General features: G+C 43.3%; 10 protein-coding genes across 10 annotated transcripts; 4 read left to right on the top strand and 6 right to left on the bottom strand.

Annotated features, from left to right (window-relative positions):
* Window positions 1–1,015: 1,015 nt before the first annotated feature.
* Window positions 1,016–2,291, top strand: BDB00DRAFT_758479 (uncharacterized protein; the record flags this gene model as incomplete). Its single annotated transcript, XM_053119059.1, has 3 exons — window positions 1,016–1,136; window positions 1,216–1,373; window positions 1,491–2,291. The coding sequence occupies 3 exons, from the start codon at window positions 1,016–1,018 to the stop codon at window positions 2,289–2,291; spliced, it is 1,080 nt and encodes a 359-aa protein (XP_052982793.1).
* Window positions 2,292–2,641: 350 nt separating this feature from the next.
* Window positions 2,642–3,702, top strand: BDB00DRAFT_869459 (uncharacterized protein; the record flags this gene model as incomplete). The annotated part of the gene is made up of 5 exons (XM_053126609.1): window positions 2,642–2,758; window positions 2,849–2,879; window positions 2,947–3,185; window positions 3,271–3,336; window positions 3,427–3,702. 5 exons carry the CDS (start codon window positions 2,642–2,644, stop codon window positions 3,700–3,702), a joined length of 729 nt encoding a protein of 242 aa, XP_052982792.1.
* Window positions 3,703–3,761: 59 nt separating this feature from the next.
* On the bottom strand, window positions 3,762–4,815 carry BDB00DRAFT_785602 (uncharacterized protein; the record flags this gene model as incomplete). Its single annotated transcript, XM_053120548.1, has 2 exons — window positions 3,762–4,460; window positions 4,555–4,815. 2 exons carry the CDS (start codon window positions 4,813–4,815, stop codon window positions 3,762–3,764), a joined length of 960 nt encoding a protein of 319 aa, XP_052982791.1.
* A 3,751-nt stretch (window positions 4,816–8,566) lies between these two features.
* BDB00DRAFT_727376 (HSF-type DNA-binding-domain-containing protein) lies at window positions 8,567–8,945 on the bottom strand (the record flags this gene model as incomplete). The annotated part of the gene is made up of 2 exons (XM_053118262.1): window positions 8,567–8,711; window positions 8,794–8,945. Coding segments are annotated over 2 exons (297 nt in total), but the record flags the coding sequence as incomplete, so codon positions are not given.
* A 919-nt stretch (window positions 8,946–9,864) lies between these two features.
* On the top strand, window positions 9,865–12,635 carry BDB00DRAFT_809201 (uncharacterized protein). Its single transcript, XM_053122467.1, has 10 exons — window positions 9,865–10,252; window positions 10,364–10,441; window positions 10,552–10,810; window positions 10,920–11,041; window positions 11,107–11,170; window positions 11,279–11,444; window positions 11,524–11,626; window positions 11,728–12,155; window positions 12,235–12,295; window positions 12,372–12,635. The coding sequence occupies exons 1-10, from the start codon at window positions 9,988–9,990 to the stop codon at window positions 12,536–12,538; spliced, it is 1,713 nt and encodes a 570-aa protein (XP_052982789.1). The 5' UTR covers window positions 9,865–9,987; the 3' UTR covers window positions 12,539–12,635.
* On the bottom strand, window positions 12,636–13,905 carry BDB00DRAFT_971624 (uncharacterized protein). The gene is made up of 4 exons (XM_053129861.1): window positions 13,733–13,905; window positions 13,506–13,658; window positions 13,186–13,401; window positions 12,636–13,098 (listed from the first exon to the last, which is right to left on the bottom strand). The coding sequence occupies exons 1-4, from the start codon at window positions 13,845–13,847 to the stop codon at window positions 12,680–12,682; spliced, it is 903 nt and encodes a 300-aa protein (XP_052982788.1). The 5' UTR covers window positions 13,848–13,905; the 3' UTR covers window positions 12,636–12,679.
* A 439-nt stretch (window positions 13,906–14,344) lies between these two features.
* BDB00DRAFT_785598 (HAD-like domain-containing protein) lies at window positions 14,345–15,373 on the top strand (the record flags this gene model as incomplete). Its single annotated transcript, XM_053120547.1, has 4 exons — window positions 14,345–14,377; window positions 14,510–15,037; window positions 15,115–15,216; window positions 15,287–15,373. 4 exons carry the CDS (start codon window positions 14,345–14,347, stop codon window positions 15,371–15,373), a joined length of 750 nt encoding a protein of 249 aa, XP_052982787.1.
* BDB00DRAFT_122813 (dihydrolipoyl dehydrogenase) lies at window positions 15,273–17,870 on the bottom strand. The gene is made up of 6 exons (XM_053116154.1): window positions 17,558–17,870; window positions 17,359–17,446; window positions 17,158–17,240; window positions 16,958–17,093; window positions 16,301–16,866; window positions 15,273–16,221 (listed from the first exon to the last, which is right to left on the bottom strand). Exons 1-6 carry the CDS (start codon window positions 17,594–17,596, stop codon window positions 15,601–15,603), a joined length of 1,533 nt encoding a protein of 510 aa, XP_052982786.1. The 5' UTR covers window positions 17,597–17,870; the 3' UTR covers window positions 15,273–15,600.
* Window positions 17,871–17,883: 13 nt separating this feature from the next.
* Window positions 17,884–19,730, bottom strand: BDB00DRAFT_122514 (pyridoxamine 5'-phosphate oxidase-domain-containing protein). The gene is made up of 7 exons (XM_053116151.1): window positions 19,613–19,730; window positions 18,940–19,435; window positions 18,791–18,835; window positions 18,618–18,706; window positions 18,395–18,553; window positions 18,263–18,310; window positions 17,884–18,183 (listed from the first exon to the last, which is right to left on the bottom strand). Exons 2-7 carry the CDS (start codon window positions 19,289–19,291, stop codon window positions 18,172–18,174), a joined length of 705 nt encoding a protein of 234 aa, XP_052982785.1. The 5' UTR covers window positions 19,292–19,435; window positions 19,613–19,730; the 3' UTR covers window positions 17,884–18,171.
* On the bottom strand, window positions 19,167–21,098 carry BDB00DRAFT_122650 (vesicle coat protein). Its single transcript, XM_053116153.1, has 4 exons — window positions 20,271–21,098; window positions 20,018–20,206; window positions 19,558–19,861; window positions 19,167–19,440 (listed from the first exon to the last, which is right to left on the bottom strand). Exons 1-4 carry the CDS (start codon window positions 20,966–20,968, stop codon window positions 19,291–19,293), a joined length of 1,341 nt encoding a protein of 446 aa, XP_052982784.1. The 5' UTR covers window positions 20,969–21,098; the 3' UTR covers window positions 19,167–19,290.
* Between the last annotated feature and the right edge of the window lie 4,321 nt (window positions 21,099–25,419).

Raw genomic sequence — 25,419 nt, 5'->3', positions numbered from 1 at the left:
GCTTGATTTTACGGTATTACTCTCGTGCCGTGGAAAAACGTTGTGCTCAATTAACTTCCCTTTTTTACTCGGGGTGAAAAAAATGATCGTCAAATGCTACACAGTAACATTTATTGTGCAACAGCGCTAAGCTTACCACCGTTTGTTTCAGACCGTCTATTACCAACTGCCTGTGGCAGGAGGTGTGGGGATCACAAGGTCTGCTGACAACGACACCTTGAAAACGTCATGTAGATATGCCTTTTGTCATTGTCTGAGCGCCATCGCCTCCATTAGCCCCTTTAGAAGAACCCTATTCATGAAAACTCCTGAAACGAAGATACGAAATTCATGGGCCATCATTAATGGTATGGCGGGCAACACAAGTTGTATTAATACAAAGAGGGAAGAAGTACAGTATATAGTTGTTCTCATGGTAAACGAGGGTTGTGATAAGAAGACAAATAAGGACAAGTCTTCTAAGCACACGAATCCCAGAGAAGCGCATCAGCTCACGCTATTCCTTTTTGCCTTTCCTATGTTCTTGGAGGCATTAATGAACGGACACGGTTTCTTCTTGGAAGAGTTCTTTTTTAAAGAGACTGAGTTTTTTTTTGTTACACCAACCTTCTCTTTTATTTCCCTTTGTGACGAAAGAATCCCTCTCTTTCATATATATATACTTCTCCCTTCCTTAATACTTTCCTTATTCTTCTTCTCCCCTCCCTTGCCTTGTAAAAACCCACCACTCATCGCAGAAACTATGCCAAGACTGCCCTACAAGAACTCATCTGGGCCTGAGATTGTCGAGCAGCTAAAGGTGTCTAGTGCCGACAGTTGGTTTATTCGCCGTGATCAAGATCAATGTGCCAAAGATCAACGGTCATCGAATGGTGTCGCTCGATTGAACCAGCGATCTTCACCGGGAGTACGGACGAAAGCAGATAAGCGAAATACCAGACGATATACGTTTCATTCGAGCAACCACCTGCGGTCAGAACGGACAGCGGGGCTAGTTCGGCGACTGTCGACGGATATGGACCCTTCAAAACGCCAAAAATATGTGCTGGTCACGGGTGGCGCTGGATATATTGGAAGCCATACTGTGGTGGAACTTTTGTCAGCTGGCTATGCAATTGTTGTAATGGATAATATGTGTAATTCGCACTTGGGCAAGTAGCATGGGTTAATGCGCTGGTGGTGATAGGAACTACGCAAAACGTTTTGAATTAACAGATCTGAACGACATAAATATAGAGGCTTTACGGCGGGTGGAGCGATTATCAGGACGACCTGTACAATTCTTTAAAGGCGATGTCACCTGTGTATCTGATCTGCAGCGAGTGTTCTCATTGTACAACTTTTGGGCTGTTATCCACTTTGCTGCCATCAAGGTAGGGTATATTCTTCAGTGGTTTTGTTTGGGGTGCACGATTAGGCAGGCGTTACATCGAGGTCCGAAGCTTAAAAGAAGAAGAACCTAACCAACCCAAATCTTCGCCTTATCCCAGGCAGTCGGACAGTCGACACGCATACCCTTGGATTACTACTACAACAACGTGACCGGCTCGCTGCTGTTACTGAGAGTGATGAAGGAATTTAATGTCAAGAACATAGTGTTTTCATCAAGCGCAACTGTATACGGCGAGCCGGACAAGTGTCCTGTCGATGAGACGGCACGCGTGGGCCCAGTGACGAACCCGTACGGACGGACCAAACTATTTGTGGAAGAGATGTTGCGCGATTTGTGTGCCTCTGACCCCGACTGGAACGCGTGTTTGTTACGATATTTTAATCCTGTGGGAGCTCATCCGTCGGGCCTGATAGGTGAGCATCCGCAGGGCATTCCGAACAACCTGATGCCGTATGTCATTCGTGTGCTGCAAGGCCGCTCTCCATATGTGCATATATATGGCAGTGACTACGATACGGTGGATGGCACGGGCGTGCGAGACTACATCCACGTGTGTGATTTGGCAACCGGCCACGTTGCTGCATTGAAAAAGCTGGATACCAAGCCTGGATGCGTCGCTTACAACTTGGGGACAGGCGTTGGCTTATCCGTCATGGAAATTGTCAAGACCATGGAAAAGGCCACACAGAAAAAGATACCCTACAAGATCGAAGACCGGCGGCCTGGCGACATTGCAACTTGTACTGCAGACGCATCCTTAGCAAACCGTGAGCTGGGCTGGTATCCAACGCGTGGCGTTGAAGAAATGTGCGAGGATATGTGGCGCTGGACACGCAAGAATCCTATGGGCTATGACGGCGAGATCCTTGTGTCGGATGAAGATGATGATAGTAGCTAGTGATGGCTGACGACGATGCTGACCCTGTACTCCTTGCCTTTTCTTTCGTTTGTGATCTGTTTTCCTTGTCCTCCTGCGCCGTTTCTCCATCCCGCATACATGTATATCCTCTCTCTCTTTCCTTCTCCTTCAAACAACCTCCTTAAACTCCTTTCGATTATCTCATTCTCTATTAATTATTGGCCTCCGTTTAGTACATCCTAATACTTTGCATAAAAATTACACGACTGCATTTTCTGTTTTTACCTTTCCAAATCAGTCTTTGAGCATAAATGATTGCGGAGTAAATCACACTTGCTGTGGTCCATGTAGTTGCGCTTATACTTCTCCTTAATACCATCGTGAAAAGCATGACAGACACAGATGCTCTTAAACGGTTTTGGGAATTAGCCAATGAATTGACAACTCGACACGATGCAAATAACGAGCTTACGGCAGACATTTTTAAACAGATTGCTGATCTAAAAGTATAGCCACTCGACAAAAGAAAAATAAGAAACCCGTGTTCCTGATCTGCTTTAATCTTATTTTGGTTGTTCGACTATACTGCTTCTTAGCAACGAACAGAAGGCAAATCTCAGGATCAAGGTAACTCAACTGTTATACTTAGAATTAGGTGGCAATTGGCTAAATATATGTCTGTACAACAAAAAAGAGCAGGGATTCCTGTCAGCGATCGATTCTTCTACTACGGATGCACAACCTTTGAACCAATTTGAAGTAGACAATGCGACTGCGACGCTCGGCTCTCAATACAACACTTTACTTCAAAAATATCAGCGAACTATCAGTCGAAACCAGCAGTTGGAAAAGGATTGTGGTGAGCTACAGGCGCTGGTGCAAGAATATGAGAGCAACTTGTCAAAAGTAGCAGAGAAATTACGGACGCATACGGTATGTTGAATCATTACCCAGCAAGGAGGATTATAAGGAGATATAGAGATAAACTTACACGCTCAATCATGTGTACAATCAAAAGGTGTCTACGACAGAAGGGTATATTCGTTTACGGAAAGAATACGAGGCACTGTTGGATGCCGAAAAGGTAAATTGTGACCTAGAAAATTAGATATGGTTATTACCTAGCGATGAAGGGAAAATTGATAGAGGTTCTCACTATGACGGAAAAATAAAGGGAACGACAGCAGAACTGATGATAGAAAACATGACACTACGCCAACATCTTCACCAAATTGCATCCATGTTAAGGACAGCCTATGACTCGCCCGAAGGAGACGAACATGCAGCACAGTTCGCACAGCTCACCATAGAGAACCAAGGCTTGCGGGAAATGTTACAAATCTCACAAGTATCAAAGACAGGGGACAGTACAGCATCAACAGATCCAGCAGCGCCTGTTTCGATCAAACAAGAACAGCATGCAGATGACTATAGGACTTACTTTTATTAATAATCCTTAATTCTTATCCTTATTCTTACTGTTACTACCTACTACCACTACTACCACTACTATTCTTCCCATCTGAACTTTTCTCCTTCCTTGGCATGACATTCCCACCACCGAACGGCGCTCATCACACGCATCTTCCAATTCGCACTCCCGCTCACGATATCCTTGCCATTCAAACATTCCCTGATGGTATCCTCGGGCGCTTCTTCGCCTGCGTCATATTCGCTCTTGTATTTCGGCAATAAACCCTCTTTGACTTTGGTCAACTCGACGATTTCTTCATTTGTCATGGATTGTTCAAACATGCCAAACACCGTCCATATACGGCCTTTTTTCAGTAGCCATGGTTGCATCACGAATCTGTAGGGCCGGCCCACAAATAAAAGTCGTGCTTCGATGGATGGTAAACGATTGCCCAGACCCAGCCCGACGCGACACGATGAGTACACCTTGCGTTCGACTTTTTGTCGTTTAGTCGGGGATGGTTTCTTCTCTAGGTAAAATAGGCTTTTATCAGACCAGCATTGTCCAGACCATGGTGCTTTTGTGAGGCTTTTCAGATCCTTATGCTTGCAGACGCGAAGAATTTCGTCGACGAGTAAGCTCGGACCTTCTATCACGGAGCCAGTCGATTGATTGAGTACAGCTCGAATCAGCATCCCGCCGGCACTGTCATGGTCAGGGTTCCCAACCGTGATATCCACACCTTTGCGCGATCCTCCTCGAAACGAGTCAGACATGCCTGCCATATGAAAAAACTTTACAATTTTTTTGTGCAATATTTTTGTGTCAATAACAATAAGCAATTAACTAAGGAAGGGGATGAATTTATGCCCACGACAACATACATACCCAATAGCCAGCTCGTTTTTGGCGTGGATGACCGTGACAATAAGGGTCTGCGTGTCCATGGTTTGGTGCGGTCAAGTAAGCTTCGACTTCAAGCATTGTGTAGCGTTTACCGCCCATGACAAGATCGTAATCTTCCAACATTGATCGCGCTATTCGGCCCAAGTGGCCTTCATAATGAGTTCGTGTCACTTCTGCTGATGTGCTGTCACTAAGTGGAAGATCAAATAGTGTCGCAATCGGATTGCCTTCTTGCTTTACCATTAGGCACAGAGAGATGGAGTGGGATAACAAAAATGACAAGAAAAAAGAGAAGAGAAGTGAATAATGACAGTTATGGCGGTTGGTGGTATACCCATGTCTTCTTTTGATGTGCTGCGGTGGATAGAAGATCACTTTCAACCGCTGCGCCTCATTCTGTGAATTTTCTGTTTCGATATACTCTTACTATTGACATCTGCGATCCTAGCATTTTTTGACCAATAACTGCATATTTGTATCGTTTTCCTGTGTTATGCTCTAAAAAATACCTACTACAGCCTGCAAAAGGATGTGTCTGTGATCTCCTCGTTGATCATGCAACAACTAGTATTTGCTTGTCTATGACATGTTTATAGTTCTCTATACCGCAGACTCTTTTTTTATGACAAGCATCTGGTTTTAGTATAATTGCCTTTGTGCTAAAATGAGACAATATCAGGAAGCTCTTTTTCATTTTTAAAGAAGCAGGTCTACAACAACTATGAACGAACCCTGTGTAACAAAGCGTTAAAGCGGCGATGAAACGCCCAGTGCATGACCAGTGACCAAAGCTTTGACGGCAAACAGATATTTGACGTTCCACCACTGCCAATATGTAAAGGACGAAGCGATTTGTAATATAGTATAGTAGCGAAGAATGATGAAATGGTTTCATGGTTTCCTTGAAGTTTAGGCTATTGTCAGAACTCTGCTTAACCCGGTGTTATCAGCTCAGAACAATTAGTAATAGAATAAACACCTCTGTCAAATATTTTACCTGAAGTCATCTCGTTTACCATCGCTTGAGTTGGGCAGCCATCATGATTCGTATATGTAGTATAGCACAGCAGGTCAGTCATTATTGCTAACGTTATTAGAGCAAATTTAAAAAATGTGTAGTTTTATAACAAAGAGGTGTATAAATTACCATGATGAGCGGAAACAGTATGACGACAGTAAGTAATAAAAATATCACAACGGCAGTTAATGTAGCACGGTTATTCATCTTAATAAGCTCCCTTGCCATCATAGGATCGATAACCTATTACATGGTAGCCAAAAAACAGAAAGGCGACATAAACAATCCTAGCAGCACTCTTAAACAAATGCTGTTCGTGCAGTGTCTGATGGCAACAATGATCTCCAGTCGCCAATCAAGCAAGGAACTGAATTAGTTCAAGTAGATACACACACATGGATCCTTCTTTCTAAAAGACGGCTACAGAGACATAAATAACAGAAAATCGAGAAGACTTTCGCTACATAGGTCTTTTTAATACCATGGAATCGCAATTTCAAGTAGAACCAGCAAGCATATCTTTGAATGACATTGAGCAATGTGTTCTTGGCGATCCGTAACGAAATACCAGATCACGGTACATTCAAGCTGATACGTATTCCCGCCATATCCATTCAAGTATATAAATCACTAGCATCAAGTATCTTTGTAGGTGCTCTTACTTATGCCCAGTTTATTTTCAGGATACAGCTTAGCCGAAAGCCCAATGCTAATCACGCTTCTTCAATATTTGCAGGGCCCCTGCACAACTGAAATAACACTGGATGGCAAGCAACTATTTACAGTGAACATTAATTTCGTAGAGCCACAAGGAGACTTACTTGATCTATATGGTATGGCGGTTATACTAGAGTCACTGCTTCATCATCAAACAAAACTAGTCATCTGCCGTACTTTGGTTCTCTTGGCAACCTATGAGGTCTTCCTAAGTCTGATACCTCTTCGGTAAGCTATATCTCTACAGCCCTCATTAACCAGCTTCATGACATAAGGGAATATCTAAAACGGGTCTCCATACGTTGGCAGACACACAGGTAGCTACAACTTCAGTGGTCAGAAGGACAAACTCGATTACTATCTCGGCTCGCAGACCCTGCTTCAATTCTCAAAGCAGAACTACTCAAAGCGGCAGATAGTTAATAGTGTAATAATTACACTTTTTCAAGATACTTACAGCTTACTTTACCGTAGTGATCAATTCAGAAGAAACGAAAACTATCGTTGGCAATGGGACAGTAAAGTCCTTAGTCAATTCTGGTCATCCTGTGCCACCGTTCGTTATACGTACAGGGCGGCATCTGCAGGCACGTACAAATAAAAGTATCAGCCCTACATACGGATCTTTGGCGATCCGATTGTCGATCAAGACTGGAACAGCTGGACAGCACCCGAAGTTGCCACTCAGTAAGCTGTTTAAGGCATTATAGATTTTACGCTTTCCTGTTTAGATTTGTATCTACTTGAAATACATCCGGACATAATAAATTGTTTTAGCTATCAATCTTAGAATATTTATTACACGGACAGAGATTCACTCATCGTTTCGTTCCCTTTCACCTTTTTGGACAAGACAGCAAAAAACTTAGCTTTAGTCATGCCGTTATAGCCCACAAAGTCGGCAACATACACTGGGTTACTGAGCTAGACATTTAGAAGAAGTATACACGGTGCTGCAATTAAATTGGAAAGCAGGCTTACTAAAGCCGGACAACAAAATCCGAAATAAAAAAAGTTTTCGGATATATTACCCGTGTACAGGCCACACGGAAGAGATACCCGAAGACGCGGTTTTAGGCAAAACCAAGATCATGCCCAAAAAAAGCGGTTACAAAATGCATTAAGCTTCATTACCCCAGAAAGCGATCCATCAAATCAAAGGAAAAAACTCGGATCCACTTTCCAATTAAACACAAGCCAGACGGGCTGCTCTCAAGCCGTCCGTACATTCATTCTGACAGTCTAGATTACTTTTTAAATTGGGAAGATGGTGACTGAATGTGTTGTCACCTTTTTTCTCTACAGTAATTTACTTCTTCCATCTCTTCTCATAAAAAATCATGCAACAAATTCAAGCTTAACTTTCGGATACAACCATCTCTTCTTCCGAAAAAAAAAATTACATAGAAATGAATGCCCACTACAAGAATACGAGAATCCTTTCTTTATAATAAGAGGAATGTGTATTCGCATGGTAGTTTTGACAAACCTAAACTAAATAGCGAGAGAGTAACAAAGAGAGAGAGTGTGTATATGTGAAGGGTAGATGTGAGGTATAATTGTGCTGTCCAAGCACGATGTACATGATACGTGCTCTTTATTTGGCCGGATTGATTTTTCCGTAACGCCCGCTTGGTTTTGTGATGGATGTGATGGATGTGTATGCCGAGATAGGTGTTTTTTGATTTGACAGCTCGGAATATGCGGGATGCCAAATGTGCACCATGGTGAGCGACAATACTCGTAAAAGTAATTTTGGGATTGCTACTATGATACTACTACTACTTGCTAAGTTTCCCTGGATCAATAAATTCTGCCTCTTGCATTGGACTAGGCGGCAACGGTGACCTGAGTGCCTCTTCAATAAACTGTTTACTGTCTTCAGTAGGTCCAGGTGTAAGCGGGAACGGTGTAGCAAATGCATTGATGCTTTGCTGCTGTAGTTGCTGCTGCTGTTGTTGATAATGCTATGTATATAACCATGCATCTGCTGGTAAGTGCTGGAACTACCATTATTATTCTTGGTCATGAAAAAAAGACAACTGCCGCCAAAAACGGTACATCTACCTTATTCTGAACGTCTGTCAGTTTGTGGATTCCTTCTTGGAGCTCTTGCTGATTCTTTTTCAGGTCTTCATAACCTTGCCACAAGCTTGAAAAGTTGTCTTGTAGCACATGAAACTGGTCAAGCAGCTTTTGTTGATCCGCTTGTATTTTTTGGACGGAAACATGAATGTTACCCGTGTCCCGTCTGAGCATTTCCGAGTTGGCAGCTTTCCGTTTAATCTCGGATAATTTGCCCTGTCGATCGCGTAGAAATTGCGGATGCATGAACTCCCATATTTCGCTCTGGTCTGTTCCGTGTTTACCCCGGGATGCCTTGTTTATTTTCCGGAATCCGTACCTATTACATATCATTACGCGTGATACATATATCAGTACATGATAACACTTGTATATGATGTGTGATTTGTTTTTCTGCATACATATTTAGCTGACGGACAAAACTCGAAAAGTTCCCGTGCTTAAAATACTCGGGCAAAACTTGTTTTGAAAAGTTCTTGGAGCTGTAGATGAAGAAAGATTCACCAGTGGGGCTCCAGGATATCAAATCTTGGTGTGATTGATCATTGACCATACTATCATATGTTTATATGTGAATACATCTAAAGAAGACGCTTTCTTTTCCAAGTCCATGGCAAAAAGAAATATTTGTGTTTACCTATACAACTTTTTGATGAATGTACTGACGCCATTTTTCTTTGATTTTGTTCCTGACTTTGATTCTTGTGGCTGCGAAGTCATGTCACCAAACAAGGGTGGTGGCGTATCTGCCATGGTCGTGTCTTTCGGTGAAATCGAAATAAGTGCGGGTGTGATGGGCGAAGAGAGCGTTGGAGACAGTGGCGTTGAGGATTCAGCAGATGACCAGTTGTCGCCATAACAAGGCGGGTCGGCGATTGGAAACGGTTTACTGTTGTCACTGCTACTACCATGCGCGTCCATGATAGTAGGACCAGTTGCTGCTGATGGTGTTGTGGTATTTTGCATCCCGTATCAGACGTACAGATAACTTTTTGTGTGAGAAGGAAGGAAGAGACGATAAAAAGGTTCATCTGAAATTTTTCATGGCATCGTTTACATGGGGGTTGTTGTTATCGTCGGTTAGGTGATGTGGTCTGTGCAAAGGCATTGGCCCGATTTCGTGACCAACCACCCTAGTAAATCAGCGGGACAATGCATTAACACAGCTTTGAACAGCCTCCCATGATAGCAGTTCATAGAAATAAAGTAAAAAGGACCGTATTCACAGTTCAATGACGGTGAATAATTCATGCAACGAACCAAACCATAGTCTTCTCCGTCGTTGGAGGCAGTAGAACGGCTTATCCGTTCAATTGAGACGCTATGCGTTTTCATGCCGGTACTTCTACCACGGAATGTCAACGCTACGTAAGAAAGAGAGACTAAGCCCTGTCCATGTAGTGTAAAGCATGGTACCCCCACCCCCACAAATCTTATTCTTATCCTTTTGATCCAATCACCCAACATATGCAGATCATTTTTCGCTGCCAAGTTCAATTCCAGTTCCGCATACTTCGTTCTCGATAATTAATACAGCAGTTTGCCACCCAATATATACTTCTCTCTTATTTATCAACACCATAACACCTTGTAAGATGCAATGGCGCCCTATCACGCTACTATTATGCGGCACTGGTATCATTTATTTAGCCAGCCTAATTCAGGACAGTCCATACCCACACCCAGTCAAAACATACACAACCGATGCAACTCGATGGCGAGGGAAAGAAGCGCCCGATGACGTCGTACTTTCGACCATTGGTGATCATCTTTACCTCACTGCTCTTCGTTTTGAGATCGCACATTCAGGGCAGGAAGGTCTAACTCATGGGACTGGTGCTTTGAAAACAGGCATCATTGGTAAATAATAGGTTTTGGTCAGCCAAAGTTGGCATTAGACTCTCTAGTCAGAAGTATTCTGTTCCGCTACACGTTTATGCTGATTTTATTTTCGCGACGTAAATGTTTCAGGAAGTATCACTCAGTTACGAAGGCCACTTCGAGTATTCATGCAGGATCATGTAAACAAGTCAAAAGGGTCAGAAGATGGTATGTAGAACGTAAGGAAAGGAAAATTCGTGTATGTGCAAGAGAGAGGACTGTGTGTGTGTGTGTCAAAATAAAATAAAAAGAGCAAAACTGATACCGTTTATAATTAGGATGGGTACGGATGTTTGAACATAGACTACCCGGTGCAATATCCAAAGTGTCAATAGCGACACCAAGTGAGAGTGGACCTGATGACATACAGTTTGGTATCTTATATCATGTGATTGAGGATGAAACCAGCAAACACTATGTGCGGATATACTATGCAACGGATGACAACCCGGCATTTCAATACAAGGATATCTTAATGCCTGGTACAACCTGGATCAGTGCATTTAGTTTAGAGAGAAACGAGATTTTATATTCTCGGTAAGAAGTCATTTGGATGAAAAGGAAAGGAATCAAAGGGTGAACAGCGATACTAACATTTCTTGCCGTCTCGTCGTCATGCATGAATTTCGCTTTTCCCTTTTTTCAGCGACCCAGATACTTATAGATTCCGCACTGTTACATTACCACCAGATCTGACATCGCCACCTCATTCAAATGATGCACAAAAGATCGTAGTAACTGAAAGTATACCGGGCGATCCTATTCGAGGTAAGTATGATAAATTAGGGAAATTGAAAATTAAATAGCTATATCACTAATGCACCAAAACACAGAATTTCATCAGCCACGAAACACCGAAGATCATGAATTAGCACTATCTAGGATATATTCATCTTCGTAAGTCCTTTTTTTGATATTGTAAAGGAGGATAAGGATGGGTAAGGATAGAAGTTCGAGAAGATGGATATAAAAGTATTCTGAATGCTAACCGGGAAAAACACTTAGACCGGATACGTATCGCGTCGTAACAGTGGACATCCACAGAACAGATTATGCATTTCACTGCAATTTCACTTTGGTCGATAACGTAACTACTATTACACAATTATCTGAATTGCGTGGAGAACGTTCAGAACCTGAATGGACTATTTGGCAGCATCAGGGTTTTGAGGTAACTGGAATACGATGTGTATCAAACATTTATATTGTATATTAAAGGGAAGACTTAATGCGCATTATTTATTTGATAGCAACAAGTTTATGCCGAAGAACAAGTTGACTACATAGGATTTGCTGACATTTCCCAAATTCAGCAAGAGCGGACGCGACTCAGTATGCCACACCCTATGTTTGGTAATAACTCATGAAAGACACCCCCACCAACCTGTCGTTCAGGAAGTTTTTAAGAAATATGCACAAAGCAGAATCTTCTTACTGACAGCTGATTAATTTAGCACGATCCAACGATGGTAAAGCTATTGTTTTCCCATTTGTCCAAACGCGATTTCTGACACTCGATTTCCTCGATCAACGAGTTCATAACGAGAACGGCGAGTTTCCAGAACTCTATGACTGGCTACACAACGATGTGCAAGGCCCATACGATGCTACGATTGAGGGAATCCATATAAACGAAAAGGGAAATATGTTGGCTGTGTGGACCGATTATAAAACAATCTATATTTATAAACGCGGGTCAGCCAACACGCATCAAACGCCACGGAAAAAGCCGTCGCTGGTTGATAGGATTGATATCTGGCTGGATGTGGGGATTCCTGAAAGCGAGGATGAAATAAACCATGAACGTCATGATAAGGCATCGGCAATACCTTGGAAATTACGGATGGCAATCACACCTCAAGAGGGTGAAATTCATTCACGGGTATGAGGATATTTTCTTGTCGTGTTTTCCGTTGTAGGTGAAATTATAGAGGGCAGCTAACGTGTTTGTTTGTTTATAGCCGATAAGTAGCGTGAAATTTTGGAACGTAACAAGTAATGGCCGGCAGAACAACTATCTATGTACGTTGTTAGAGTATTGTAATGGCAGTAGCTTGGCATTGAAACTAACGACGTGTGCCATTCGTACTGTTACTAGTGGTGGCATTGAAAGGCGGTGGGGTGAACTCGTATCTGGTAGACGAAGCAGAAGAGTATCAAGAAGGCGACTTTGTGTCATATGTAAAAACAAGCTGGAACATGGTCACGGCCATGGTTATGATTATTGGAGCATTTGTACTTAATGAATATCGCAACCACGCATAGCAACATAGTATATACACTTTTTCTATACATTTTCCATACACACACACCACACGCACATAATAATACCATCCTTTCTATATACATTGCATCATCCATCCATCAAAGATCACGCATGTGTAATTTTATTGCATATTATCTTCTTTATAATCCACCACGTTTCTTTTGGTCTTCAGCCATCTTTCTGAACATCTCCATAGTGGCATTCTCTTTAGCCTTGTGTTGAGCCATTCGTTCTTGTATCGGACCATATCTTTCTTCTTGTCGTTGTTGACGGCGCTGCTGTCGTGCTTCTTCTCGACGCTTCTCGGCTGCCAACTTTGCTTTAAATTCATCACGACCACCTCCATATAAGTCAGAATCGTCCAGCTCTACATCTAAATCCCGTTCCCGTTTGTGATAGGCGTTCTGGGCACGCCTTTTAGCAAGTTGAGCTTCTCGACCCGTCTCCTTTGGCGCCACTTCATCGAGATGTTCTTCTCGTCTACTTTTTACGCGTTTGACTTCTGATTTTCTTTCAGCTCTGCGTTCATTGCGTTCTCGTTCGTGTCTTTCCTCGAAATCTAACGATAAAACAGTCTTTTCTAAGCGTCGCGTCTTCCTTCTTTTTTTCTTGAAAAAGGACGTGGTGATTTTTAATCATCACTTACCGACTTGGTCAAATCGTCGTGTCGAGGAAGAAGACGAGGATGGCATTGCAGGACCCACATTTCTCCGCTTTCCTTTTCCAGAATTGGTCAGTGTATCCACGTTGTCACGGATCCTATCTATTTCATGCTGATCCAGTTGTTTCGCGAAAGACCAACGATAACCAGTTGTCTCGCTTGATGATAATTGAGCAGAGTTGATTCCTTTATAATATTTTTCTATAGATAAATGTATTGGAAGAGATAAAGCACATGTGCATTATATGAGTCACTGTACAATTAAAAATGTAAGATACATAGTGCTACAACCACACTGTTTTTACCATCGAGATCGTGTCGATTCCAAGCCTTGACGAACTTTTTAAAATAATGACGCGCATCGTCTGCATCGAGATCACCAAAGTACCGATCCTTTTCTTCGCGTAGCCATAGACGGAATTCAGTAGCTTTTTCAAAATAATCGTCGCTTGAAATGGCTGTGGCAGAAAAATGAGTTTTGCTTGCAGTTGCATACAATGTAGGTTCTAGATTCATATATCTTTCTTCTTACGTTCAATCGTGTCTTTAATTGCGTCGCTCAAGTCATTGTTCTTCTGTTTTGACTTTTTGTGTTTACGTTTGGAATCATCGTCAGAATCTCTGCGGGAATGTTTTCTTGAGCTCATAGCTGGAAGATTGTTATATTTGTAAAGTTAAAGAGCGAAGCAGCGAGTCCCCCGATACCAAGAAAGATCATCTTTTATGCATAGCGAACACACTCAAAGAGATGCCCTTGATATTTTTTTTCAACAGATTGTTGTCCTTTCCCTTCCTTCTCGTGCATAGCTACACAATTTGTTGTGCTATGTGTGTTATATTTTCAATGCATTCATACAGGTTCTTCAGAAGTTCACTACTGGCACTATACTAGGAGTGAGAAAACTCAGTATACAATAAGAAGCAACATCATCTTTTCTACAGACAAGCATGTTTAAAAAACACTCGATATTGTTATAGACGGTAGAGTAACAGCCAGACTGATTGTTTATAGTCTTTCCGTTCGGATATGTTTTAACGCTACGTAAGCTTATTCCAAATCCCAAGTGTCACCCCAAACACAACCGAATTAAAAGGAACTGGAAAATTTTAAACAAGTTGACCGTTCTCTTTTCCCTATTACAGTATGCCTAAAATCACGCACTGCATTTTCGATATGGTACTGTTCTCTTCCATATAAATTCATATAAAATTGATACCAAAGAAAAAGAAAAAAAGGGAGTGGAGTAACTCGCCCTTTCTACCTTCGTATTCAAACCTTACGCGTTCTTTATGTAAAAAAAATATAAAGGACGGGCTCTTACTAGACACGGAACGTGTCTATACCGAAGTGACCCAAGAACTTCTCGACAAGTACGCCGACGGTGTCAAATTCACATGGGATGTGAAAAGCAAGCTCATGGGCCGTACAGGCACGGAATCCGCCAGCATGGTTGTCGATCACTACAAATTACCAATGTCTGTGCAGGAATACATGGACAAAAGCTCGGTCATGCACGAGGAACGGTTCCCGCTTGTGAAACCTTTGCCCGGTGTTGAACGATTAATTCGCCATTTGCACGCCAAGGGTGTTCCCATGGCCGTCGCCACATCGTCTACTCGTTCGAAATTCGAATTGAAAACGTCGCTTAATGATGAACTGTTTTCATTGTTTGATTATATCGTGTGTGGTGACGATGCAGGCATTGAACGTGGTAAACCAGCTCCTGATATCTTTTTGGCCGCACAGCAGCGACTTGGTAACCCGCCTGCAGAAAATTGTCTGGTGTTTGAGGATGCTACAAACGGTGTTCAGGCTGCCCTGAATGCTAAAATGCATGTATGTTTTTCTTTTATGATAACCTAGCATCCCCCAAGTAACTGATGGAACGATATACGCATATTCTACGCTGATAGGTTGTTTGGATCCCTGATGCCAACTTGTTGAAGATCTCGGGCGATCCAGATTCTCACGGCGCAGCTGCTGTGCTCGAGTCCATGACTGATTTTGAGCCCGAGGTAACCATGGGAACATTTGGATACGAGTAACAATAAGCTCACAACATCATGCTTAACACTATACTACTAGGCGTTTGAATTGCCTGTATTTGACACGACCGGACATCAAGAGACGATCAAGGACAAGGATATTACTGCACCACAAGATAGATACTAGGGGCACTTTTTATTTTTTAATGACTAGTCATATATTTATCTTTTTTTAAATCAAAAAGAGCGAAATAGGAAGAGAGGGTGAGAGAGAGAGATAGAGAGCATGATGAGGGAGAGAAAAGAGACAATAACAAAGTGGATGGAAAGAAATAAAGGCGTATGTGTGCGAGTCAGTGTGTTTCTGTTGAGTGTGTGGTTGTTGGTTGATTTGATTGCGGTTTAATAAATCGTCTAGAAGTTGATGGCAGTGCCGAAGCTGGCAAGCATACATGCCTCCTTGAAGGCTTCACTCAAGGTAGGATGGGCGTGGCAGGTACGGCCAACATCCTCACCAGAAGCACCATATTCCAGAGCGAGGCCAGCCTCAGCAATCATTTCACCAGCGTTGGGGCCAATGATGTGGACACCCAACATGCGGTCAGTCTCAGCATCGACAAGAACCTTGACCATACCATCGGTATCATCGTTGGTGCGTGCACGCGAGTTGGCGACGAAGGGGTAGCTGCCGACCTTGTACTTGATGCCAGCCTCCTTCAATTCCTGCTCGTTCTTGCCAACCCAGGCGACTTCAGGGTGGGTGTAGATGACGGAGGGAATGACATCGTAGTTGACGTGGCCGTGGCCGGTGGCGATCATTTCAGAGACGGCGAAACCTTCGTCTTCGGCCTTGTGGGCCAACATAGGGCCAAAGGTGGCATCACCAATGCAGCGGACGTTGGGGACGTTGGTCTTGAACTCGTTATCGATGACAACGCGGCCACGGTTGTCCAATTCGACGCCAATGTTCTCCAAGCCAAGGCCGGTGGTGTATGGGCGACGGCCGATGGAGACAAGAACGACATCGGCATCAAGCTATTTAATTTATAGATGAGTACAAAAAATATCTTAAAGGATGATATATTTTCCCACGGGTATTTTTGGAAATACTTACAGTCTCTTCCTTGCCACCCTTGGCAGCGTCAATCTCAACCTTGACGCCATCACCTTCAACGCGAGCACCGTTGACCTTGGTGCCCATCTTGAACTTAAGACCCTGCTTAGAAAGCAACTTGTGGAAGGTCTTGGCCAACTCAGCGTCCATACCGGCACCGATGGCGTTCAGGTATTCGACCACGGTGACCTCAGTACCAAGACGCGACCAGACCGAGCCCAACTCGAGACCAATGACACCAGCACCAATGACAACCATCTTCTTGGGAACCTGGGGAAGCTCAAGAGCACCGGTCGAAGAGACAATCTTCTTTTCGTCAAACTCAATGCCGGGGATGGGGGTGGCTTCCGAACCGGTGGCAATGATGACGTTCTTGGCCTTGACGGTCGACTGGTTGCCGTCCAAGCCGGCAACTTCAATTTCGTTGGCAGTCAAGAACTTGCCAGTGCCCTTGACGTAGTCGACACCATACTTCTTGAACAAGAACTCGACACCACGGGTAAGACCAGTGACGGCCTTAACACGGGCCTTGTGCATGCCGTCGATGTTAAGCTTGACATCGCCAACTAATCATACACACCGTTGCTTCGTCAGTAACCCTTCCTTCTTCCCCGCCTATGTCTTTACTTTTCTCTTTCTATATCATAGATGCGGTACCTTCGATACCACGGCTCTTAAGACCGTGCTTGGTTTCGTGGTAGATGTGCGAGTTGTTCAACATGGCCTTGGAGGGGATACAGCCAACATTCAAGCAGGTACCACCAAGCGAGCCACGCTTTTCGATACAGGCAACCTAATAAATCATAATTTAGTTATTAATTATGCGTCCTTCCCTTTCTATGCGCGCTTGATTTTACCTTGAGACCCTGCTGAGCAGCCTTGATGGCGGCAGGATAACCACCAGGACCACCACCAATGACAACGACATCATACTCGGTGTCTGAAGATTCATTTTGTTTCATTCGTAAGCTTTCGAAGAATAAAACCCCAACATTCCGTGCAGCATGCTATCCTCTATTCCTTTCGAGTAACACATATGAAACCAAAGCGCCCGTAACTCTTACCTGCGGGGGTGCTGTACATGCGGAAGAAGCTGGTTGCGACGGGAGCGCGAACAGTCTTGACAGCGGCATTGCGGACAGCAATCTATATATACACACAATTGCACGGTATACAGCATTTAAATATACATGATGTACAGGACGCGTCTTTTTTCTCAGACATATCAGAAACAAAGTATAGGGAGAGGTAATTTACGTTTGCCAATGGAGCCTTGGTAGTGACCAATCGGAACATGGTGGTTTATGAAGGTGGAAGGGGAGAAAGTGAAGTAAGAAGTGGAAGAAGAAAAAACAACCAACCGGGAAATCTTGGGAGAAGGCAGGCCGGAAACAAGGGTCAGTCAGACGGGCAATCTTTCCTCAACAAACGTCACACGGGGTATCTCCGCCACTGTCACCCCCAACCCTCATATATATTTCGACCCGGTTCGTTCCTTTTGGTAATGGTTTCGGATCATAGAAAAAAACGTTTTTTCAAAGAGCTTATAGCATATACTTCTTCACACACACACACACACGCGGATTTTCTGACGATGATAGGGCTATAAGCCCGCTCATTCCCGTTCATAACTATCTCCTGTTTATTGTCAATCATGGTGCTTCCCAACAACAATATGCGGATGTGTTCGGGTGACTCCGAATATCGTTTTCATTTATTCAACAAGTTGGCGATAAAAGTCAGGGCGACCTGCTTGCACTGTTGGTGTTGCTTGACGGTACTCTTCTATAGGGAGCCATCCGATATAATTCAAACCGCCAAAGCCGTTCACGGTATACACAGCTTTCACTCGCAATACATAGAAATTGAAATCATGGAAGCCCCTATCGTTCATGCGTTAGTTTTTATAAAGTCACTTGCACATACAACCCGACTTGGAGAAAATAACACGTACGACCATGCCTTTGTGTCTGGATGCTTGTCATAATAGCAGGTCATGGCATTTTGATGCTATCCATGTTTCATTTTCTCGTTAGGAAATCTATGCATTGTTATAGCGTGGTAATAGATTCTGCGAGAAAAGAATAAACTCACTTTGCGCCTCGGCAGCGGCTCGATAGAACCGAACAACGTGAGCCGAGGTAGCTCCACAAGCGACGAGCCATTTCCCATTTTCGGATTGTCGTACACTTTTAGTGAGCGTACAGTAAATGCGACGTGATCAGGATCATGGCGCATATTACGCACACTCATCTATTATGCAGATGAATATGAGCAATCACGCTTTTTTGTCCACTCTTGTTATTTACACACTTGCCTGCAGATCTGACATGTAAAGCAACAAGTCACCAGGTTGGTCGGTGCAGTCGCCACTATAGTATTCCATGATGCCGAAAGGATATCCCTCTTGTACACAAGATAGCATGAGCAACCATGTGCCCCAAGAAAGCGGTGTTCTTTTGGTTAGGTGTATCTACTACTAAGCACTACCTTCGAACATGGGTTCCTGCATTTTAGTGAGGAAGGTACCGACACCTATGATATAACAAACGAAGATACATGTCTTTATCTAGCACCATCCAATCACCCCTTTCTGTGCGTTCTTTGAAGCATAAAGAGATATGGAGGAGAGGCCGTACCGGCATCGCTTACGACTTGACGTGCAAAGCGAGCTGCTTCGCTTACAGTCTGGGATGCCATGGCAACAGGCGTCATTGTTGCTGCCAAGGAAACGAGCAGTAGCAGTAACATGGTGATTCGTGTCATGGTGACGAAAGATTTTTGCAAGCACACAGAAAAAAGGAGTGAAAGGGAAGAAAGAAAGAAAATGTGCGAAAGAAAGAAGCAAAGAAATAAGCGGGTGTAACGCGGCGGTGTGTGATTGTTATCAGATTTCTGCATTAAAATAATAATTGTGGGTTGGGTATCTAGAACATGGAGCGCAAGAGAGAGTGTGTGTATGGATTGTTGATGTTCGTCATTATACATCATCAAGTGTATTGCGATATCGGCGTTGGTAAAGCCGCTGCCTGCATAGTTCTTGCAGTAGCGGCAGTGGTTGTCGTCGTCACAGAAGCGTCCTTCTCCTCCTCTCTCGGCGCTGCTTTTCTATTGTTTCGTCGAAGCTGATATTCGTCACGCTAAGTTGTTTTTTTTTAAGTTCGGGTACGCATGTTAGTAAAGACAGTTCTACTGAACATCGGAAAACCCAATCCGATCCCTCTAATAAACAATCACCCAAAGAACGGCGGTATTACCATTTTGAGATAGGCCGCACTGGCACTCCTCCCAGGCGTGATCTTCTCCATCCGCCTCCGTGCCGACAACTTGAGGATGTAACTAAATTGAGCATGGATTTGAGGGTAAATGTTCTTGACCCCCAGCAGTTCGACGAGTGATCGCAATGCAGTGTTGCTTCGCCGTCGAAAAAATTGCTCTTGCGACATAGCCCCGACGCGTCGGCTGGTAGCGAACGGATGAAACTGGGGTCGGGTTTCCTTTTCGCGTTGAAACACAATGTCGGCGCGTTCCTGCAAGTTGATCGCCATGGATCGAAACGAACTAGTTCACCCACACCCCAAACCGCCAACCACGCGATAGAATGTTACGTTACCAATAGTTAAACAAAGAAGAGTTGTTTGTTTTTCCTTTGAGAGAGACGTTCTGGAACCTAGAGGAGAGAAAGAGAGAGAGGGTGGGGGGGGGGCTGCTGCTCACCTGACTAGAAAAGGCCAGCATGATATCAAAAAGACCCGGTCGGTCATGAGCATCATGAGCGAATAGAAGCGAGCCTCGCCCCTTGCTTGTGCATCGCGTAGCTTGAACATGTAGCTCATCACATAGCCGTTTTCATCGTCGCCAAACAACACTGGTCCTTCTCGGCCGGGACAAAATTCGGTCGTCAAACTGGGGAAACGTATTTCCATGTATTTTTAGATAGTCGTTTTTTGAAACAAGAGAGAATGCTTACCTGCGGACACATGCCAAACGAACTGCCTTGTACAAAGCAAGTTGCTGTGGTGCTCTGGTGCCAATGTATTCTACGGACGGATCTTCCTCGTCAATGGTCACCATACGTTTTGCTTCGACGACACCTCCTTCATCCTTGACAACAAAAGGCATTTGCGCAAGACAGGCGGGACAAGAGCTGGGCTGTGTAGTCGACGATGTTGATGCTGTATTGGATTGGTAGGATTTAGATATCGGAATAGTAGTAGTAGTAGGAGGAGGAGGAGGAGGAGGCGCGCATTTTCGTAATGACGCGCGCGGGGATGTTGTTGTCGTTGTTGCTGTCATGCTGGGATTATTACTAGCAGCGTTATTGTTGAAGGCACTATTATTGCTCGTTGGGGGTGGGGTCGGAGGATCTGCTGCAGAAGACGACGTGGAAAAAACCGAATCCGCTTTTTGTGCTGCTGCTGCTGCTGCTGGTACTGCTGGTACTGCTGGTGCCGTCTTTTCCGACGTGGACGGCGACACAATGTTCGTTGACTTGTAATCGTCGGTTGTTGTTGCACTACTGCCGTTACTGCCAACACCGCCGTTGCTACCGTTAGCGCTTATAACCGACGACGACGACGAATTTTTTTGGTGAATGGCCTGCGTACAGAACACGACACGGGGCCCATGAATCTCGCAAAAGTGTAAGAGCGCAATGAGGGCATTCATGAGGGGTTGTTGGGATTGAACTGTCTTTTGATAGGGCTGCGAGGAGGAAGAGGGTAGCAAACGAGATAAGTACAGGAAGAAGGGGAGAAAAGGTACGGAAGAAAAGAAAAAGTGAAGGGTCGCTTTTTGGGCTGGCACAGAGGAGCCTGCTTGAAAAAAAAGCGAAGCACTTTTCTTTTCCTTGCTCTTTGGCGTACCTAGCGTCAAGGCAAGAAAAAAAGAAAAGAAGTCAAAAAGAGAGAGCAGAAGGGTTTCGTGCGTTAAAAAGAGGGAGAATAAGGATATGCGATCACGCGCTTCCCAAAAAAGCCCGCTCCGTCAAACGTCGACTGTTGTTCCGTTGCATCAGTACTTCTTTGACGACCTATCCTCGGTATTTATTAGATATGCGTGGTGGGGTGCTGCTACGTCAAGCTGCATCAGCAGGGCGAGTGTTGTTTGACAAGCAGGTAATGCCCAGTATAATACTACCACTACGGTATAGCAGTGGACTGCGTTGTATGTATAGTAGCGACAGCTGCTCTGCTCTGGATGAAACGATGGTGATACTGCTGTTGTTAATGATGACGATGATGTGTGGTTTAGCACACGTTTGGGCAAAAAGGCAAAAGTAAGAAAACAAAATTGCTGAAAAAGGAACAGCGGTTCATCGTTCATTGGTTACTGTGTTTATATAGCATTCATCTTCGCGCATCGCACCCACAGCACGTAACAATATGCATATTGCTGTTTTTGTTACTTTTGTGCTGATCACCATCCTTGTTTGACAGTTGTTTGTAACAGTCAGTCAGAGAAGGGCCGCCCGGGGGGGAGTGTTGTGTCCTATTCAATACTGATACAATGCTGTCATTCTCATTTCAGGGCGAAACGACATGTGCTGTGTGTCAAACCCGGGTGACACTGTAGAACCAATCAATGGGCCGCACCCACCTGTCTCCATAAGCCATTGCTGTTGGTGTGTGTACACAGCCTTGGAAATAGAATTCCCCGCTTTGCGTATTCTTTTTCTACTATCTAAACATCCTCTACAACTGCTATGTACTGCTACTGTACTGATACTGTACATGTTAGCTCTGTAGTCGTATAAAAAGCAGTGACACAGCATCAACTGGAAAAAAAAAGTGGGCGAGACGCATCAACAAGAACGAGCACTCCTCTGCCAAACTGTTGGTAATACACAGTATCACCCAAACCTTATCGCGTGGAAGCAAATTAAAATTATCGTTACCTATTTCTGGACCCTCGAAAAAGACTTGGCACTCAAGATGTGCAGTAGTAGCTTAAACTCATAAAGCAGTAGCATGCTCAATAATGATTAGCAGTAATCCAATGGTGCTGTATAACACACCACGTAAAGAAACTATAGGATTGTCCTAGTTCTTGCTACGCCAAAAATATAATGTATAAAACATGTACGTCTACCTCATATGTGTTGTGCTGTAATACAATTACTCTTTTTTATAATGACGTAGTCTGAAAAAAGAACTCAATGCGCTTTAAAACCGCGTAGCGCATGATTTTTGGCTTCTGTGCTCAGAACGGCGAATACAAAAGTTTGTACCTGGGTGACATGATTCACGAGGCACAATTTGGTGCGAAGCAGTGCTAAATCAACATGTTTCTTTCTCCATGACGTGATTCAAAACGTCTTGCAGAGTAAGCAAGTAGCTTAGTAGTTATATCAGTAAAAGGTGCTGTTGGAAGTTCATATTTCTCAACTTTACGATTGTATGGACTATGTGGTATAGTAAGAAGATTGAGTTTCGCCTTCCGAGCATCCGCATTGTGGACGACTGGAGCTACGTTGCTGTCAAATCTTGAAAGCTACACAACATATGCAACGACCGTTTTGCTACATCCCCGAAACGAAAAATGTGTTCTGCTGTCTTTTAACAATCTTTGTCATCTTCTGATGACTTCTGACGTTTTAATGGACATTTTTACAGCTGCCTTTAAATAAGACATGTCTATCCAAATCGATATGGATAACGACCCAAAACCCTAGAACATGCGTTAGTTCCACATTTGGTTTGGATAACCCAAGAAAATTGGATCGGATACCACTATCAATGATTCATCCCAAGCATATTCTGCGAAACGAGGGAACTAGGATCGATCAAGTCCCAGTTGACATAATGTACGTGGAACGCATAATATCTCGTTATGGACTTGGATAATTTGTCAGCAAACAAATTCAAATAATTTTAAAGGAGAATCGAAGAACAAGATTTTCATCTTATTTCTGATATCCCATCATCTCTATTACTGTATATTGTATACAATATGATCATTAGCAGTGAATGTTTAGCCTGCTAACTGTCCTATTCAGTACAAATCGGTAATTTTCTGGTTATAATTTTTACAAAGTTGGAAATAGCAAATTCACCACCCAGATTGGCCAGTAATAACTCTTATAAAAGAGTCGTCGAATTCCACCATTCTTTGCTAATTGCTCACCAGAAGTAGCATATAACAGCCCATATTGTTGACAGCGTCATGTATAACTGATGAATATCTCCTCATGTAGATTCAATCTTACTCATATGTAAATTCGAAACTGACCCTGATCACTACTACATCTTTATCAGGGCATGTTACAGTAGCTCACAATGCTATATTCTACGAATGGCCAAAAATTACGGTCGTCAACACAAGGACAGACTTTGTGGTGCTGTAAGACGACCAGTTGCTGCTCTTTATACTCACATCAGCTATATCCGCGCTTGCAAAGGTATTGTTACTACTACTTGTATCATTGTGTTTCTGACACTTCCATGGAAACTCGGATGTATTTTAATAGTTTCATTATCATACAACAAACATCCCTGCTGTTCATAGTAATTATTGATAGCTTTGACACTTACATTACTGAAAAGGCCCACTACCTCCGGCTATATCATCACTAGGAGCAATCGTTTGAGCCACTGCCTATCCACAGCAACAGCGACCAAAGCAAACCTATTCGGCTATAAAAAAAACTTCAGCACTATTGCAAAGCTCGAGGAAAAACCTGTGCAGTTGTGGAACACCGCCTTGCGGCATCCAAAACTAAGCGCTAGAACATTGCAGAATGAGCTGATTGAGGAGGAGGAAATAATATGTTTGTCGATTATAGATTTGGACAAAAAGTAAGCACGGTGCAATAATAGCAACTGCAGTATCCAGATACTAATGGAAAAAAGGAACCAGGGGAGGACCACACTAGCCCAGGGGGCACGACTGAAAGATCTGCGGATCACAGTTGGAAATCTGTACCACGTAGCATACGGCAAGTATAGCAGTGGTACGAAGCATAGTGGTAAAGCTGCTATCTAGCGTATGGAGTATAGCTCACACGATCGAAAGTGTATACTATGTATATAAGCCAATCTTATCCAAGAAACAGACTGCGATGCATCCCTTCCCTGTGTAGCTCACGCATTTTTTACAGTACCCCAAGAAGATTATTTGTTTTGATTGATCTGACGAGAAAGCCGCTGGCTACTCGTATTTTGCTTGTTTTGGGATCGTTTCTCGTCTTGTATATGTCTTTCTCTGTATATTGCTAACATCACCTACCGCTAGCGAACATGTATTTGCTTTCCTTCTGTCTTCTACTTCAACGTGTCCTTCTCCCAATTCCGAAAACAGTATTCATGTTGTATTTTCTTTCTGTGGTGAACCACATTAATACACTGCTTAAGATATCAACAATATGATATTCGGTTAAACATTATAGCACACACGTATGAACACTACGGCATTTCGGCTAAACACTATTGAATAAAATCTCTCACTCAGATGATCCACCTTACGTGAACAGGACAATGAACCTATCAACAGGTACCTCGGCCATTACATCAGCTAACGCCGGTTTCAAAGATGTGCCCGATTAACATAGCGACTTCAATACATAGAAGCTCTGATACGTCCTTGATCCATCCTCTATCACATAGTTTATCCATTAGTCGGGTGAATTGATATCGCCGTCTTAATAGCTAGAATATAAAAGAGCTTTATCTTTTGTTGGAATAAAACATCATCTCAAAGATACTTAATCTTGTCCCTTATTATCTTTATTAAAGCTCTATCATCACACTTTCACTTATAAAGGCTGATGTAAAGACGGTCATAGAGCATATAGCATTTTTGTTTTATCAAGTTATGGCTTGAGCTATACCATCATATGACAAAAAAAACTTTTTAAGAGTTCATTATCTTATGATAGCATCTACAGATCGCTTAAAAAATGACTGCTGCCGCGATCCGTCCTCGATTCCTGTCTCCTCCCTACATCCCATACAGTAACAAAAACCTCTCCTTCAAAACTAGGATTGGCCTTCTTTCAGTATCAGGATCTCCATCTCCTCTAGATATATAATGAGATCCTCTTCCAGGCAACAACTGTACTTTTGACGTGATGTACACCAGCTGCCGCCGCTCGGACCGAATACAAAGGAGCGTTGCTAAGC

The sequence above is a fragment of the Zychaea mexicana genome, assembly GCF_025766255.1.
Source record: "Zychaea mexicana strain RSA 1403 chromosome Unknown BDB00scaffold_14, whole genome shotgun sequence".
Taxonomy (NCBI): domain Eukaryota; kingdom Fungi; phylum Mucoromycota; class Mucoromycetes; order Mucorales; family Lichtheimiaceae; genus Zychaea; species Zychaea mexicana.
Note: the sequence above shows the minus strand (reverse complement) of the source record. Positions and strands in the feature narration are given on the sequence as shown.

Bases quoted from the DNA above. Each gene is read 5' to 3' on its own strand.
- BDB00DRAFT_122514 (XM_053116151.1), bottom strand. From the start codon at position 19,291: ATGATGTATAATGACGAACATCAACAATCCATACACACACTCTCTCTT. The intron at 18,836-18,939 runs GTACGGCCTCTC...GTTATATCATAG, and splicing joins TCAAGTCGTAAGCGATGCCG to GTGTCGGTACCTTCCTCACT. The intron at 18,554-18,617 runs GCAAGTGTGTAA...TCTGCATAATAG, and splicing joins TTTACATGTCAGATCTGCAG to ATGAGTGTGCGTAATATGCG.
- BDB00DRAFT_122650 (XM_053116153.1), bottom strand. From the start codon at position 20,968: ATGAATGCCCTCATTGCGCTCTTACACTTTTGCGAGATTCATGGGCCC. The intron at 20,207-20,270 runs GTAAGCATTCTC...ACGTTTCCCCAG, and splicing joins CGTTTGGCATGTGTCCGCAG to TTTGACGACCGAATTTTGTC. The intron at 19,441-19,557 runs GTAATACCGCCG...AAAACAACTTAG, and splicing joins GTGCGGCCTATCTCAAAATG to CGTGACGAATATCAGCTTCG.
- BDB00DRAFT_809201 (XM_053122467.1), top strand. From the start codon at position 9,988: ATGCAATGGCGCCCTATCACGCTACTATTATGCGGCACTGGTATCATT. The intron at 11,042-11,106 runs GTAAGTATGATA...ACCAAAACACAG, and splicing joins ACCGGGCGATCCTATTCGAG to AATTTCATCAGCCACGAAAC. The intron at 11,171-11,278 runs GTAAGTCCTTTT...AAAAACACTTAG, and splicing joins TCTAGGATATATTCATCTTC to ACCGGATACGTATCGCGTCG.
- BDB00DRAFT_971624 (XM_053129861.1), bottom strand. From the start codon at position 13,847: ATGAGCTCAAGAAAACATTCCCGCAGAGATTCTGACGATGATTCCAAA. The intron at 13,402-13,505 runs GTAAAAACAGTG...ATTTATCTATAG, and splicing joins GAATCGACACGATCTCGATG to AAAAATATTATAAAGGAATC. The intron at 13,099-13,185 runs GTAAGTGATGAT...TTTTATCGTTAG, and splicing joins ACGACGATTTGACCAAGTCG to ATTTCGAGGAAAGACACGAA.
- BDB00DRAFT_122813 (XM_053116154.1), bottom strand. From the start codon at position 17,596: ATGTTCCGATTGGTCACTACCAAGGCTCCATTGGCAAAC. The intron at 16,867-16,957 runs GTACCGCATCTA...GTGTATGATTAG, and splicing joins TAAGAGCCGTGGTATCGAAG to TTGGCGATGTCAAGCTTAAC. The intron at 16,222-16,300 runs GTAAGTATTTCC...TAAATTAAATAG, and splicing joins AGGGTGGCAAGGAAGAGACT to CTTGATGCCGATGTCGTTCT.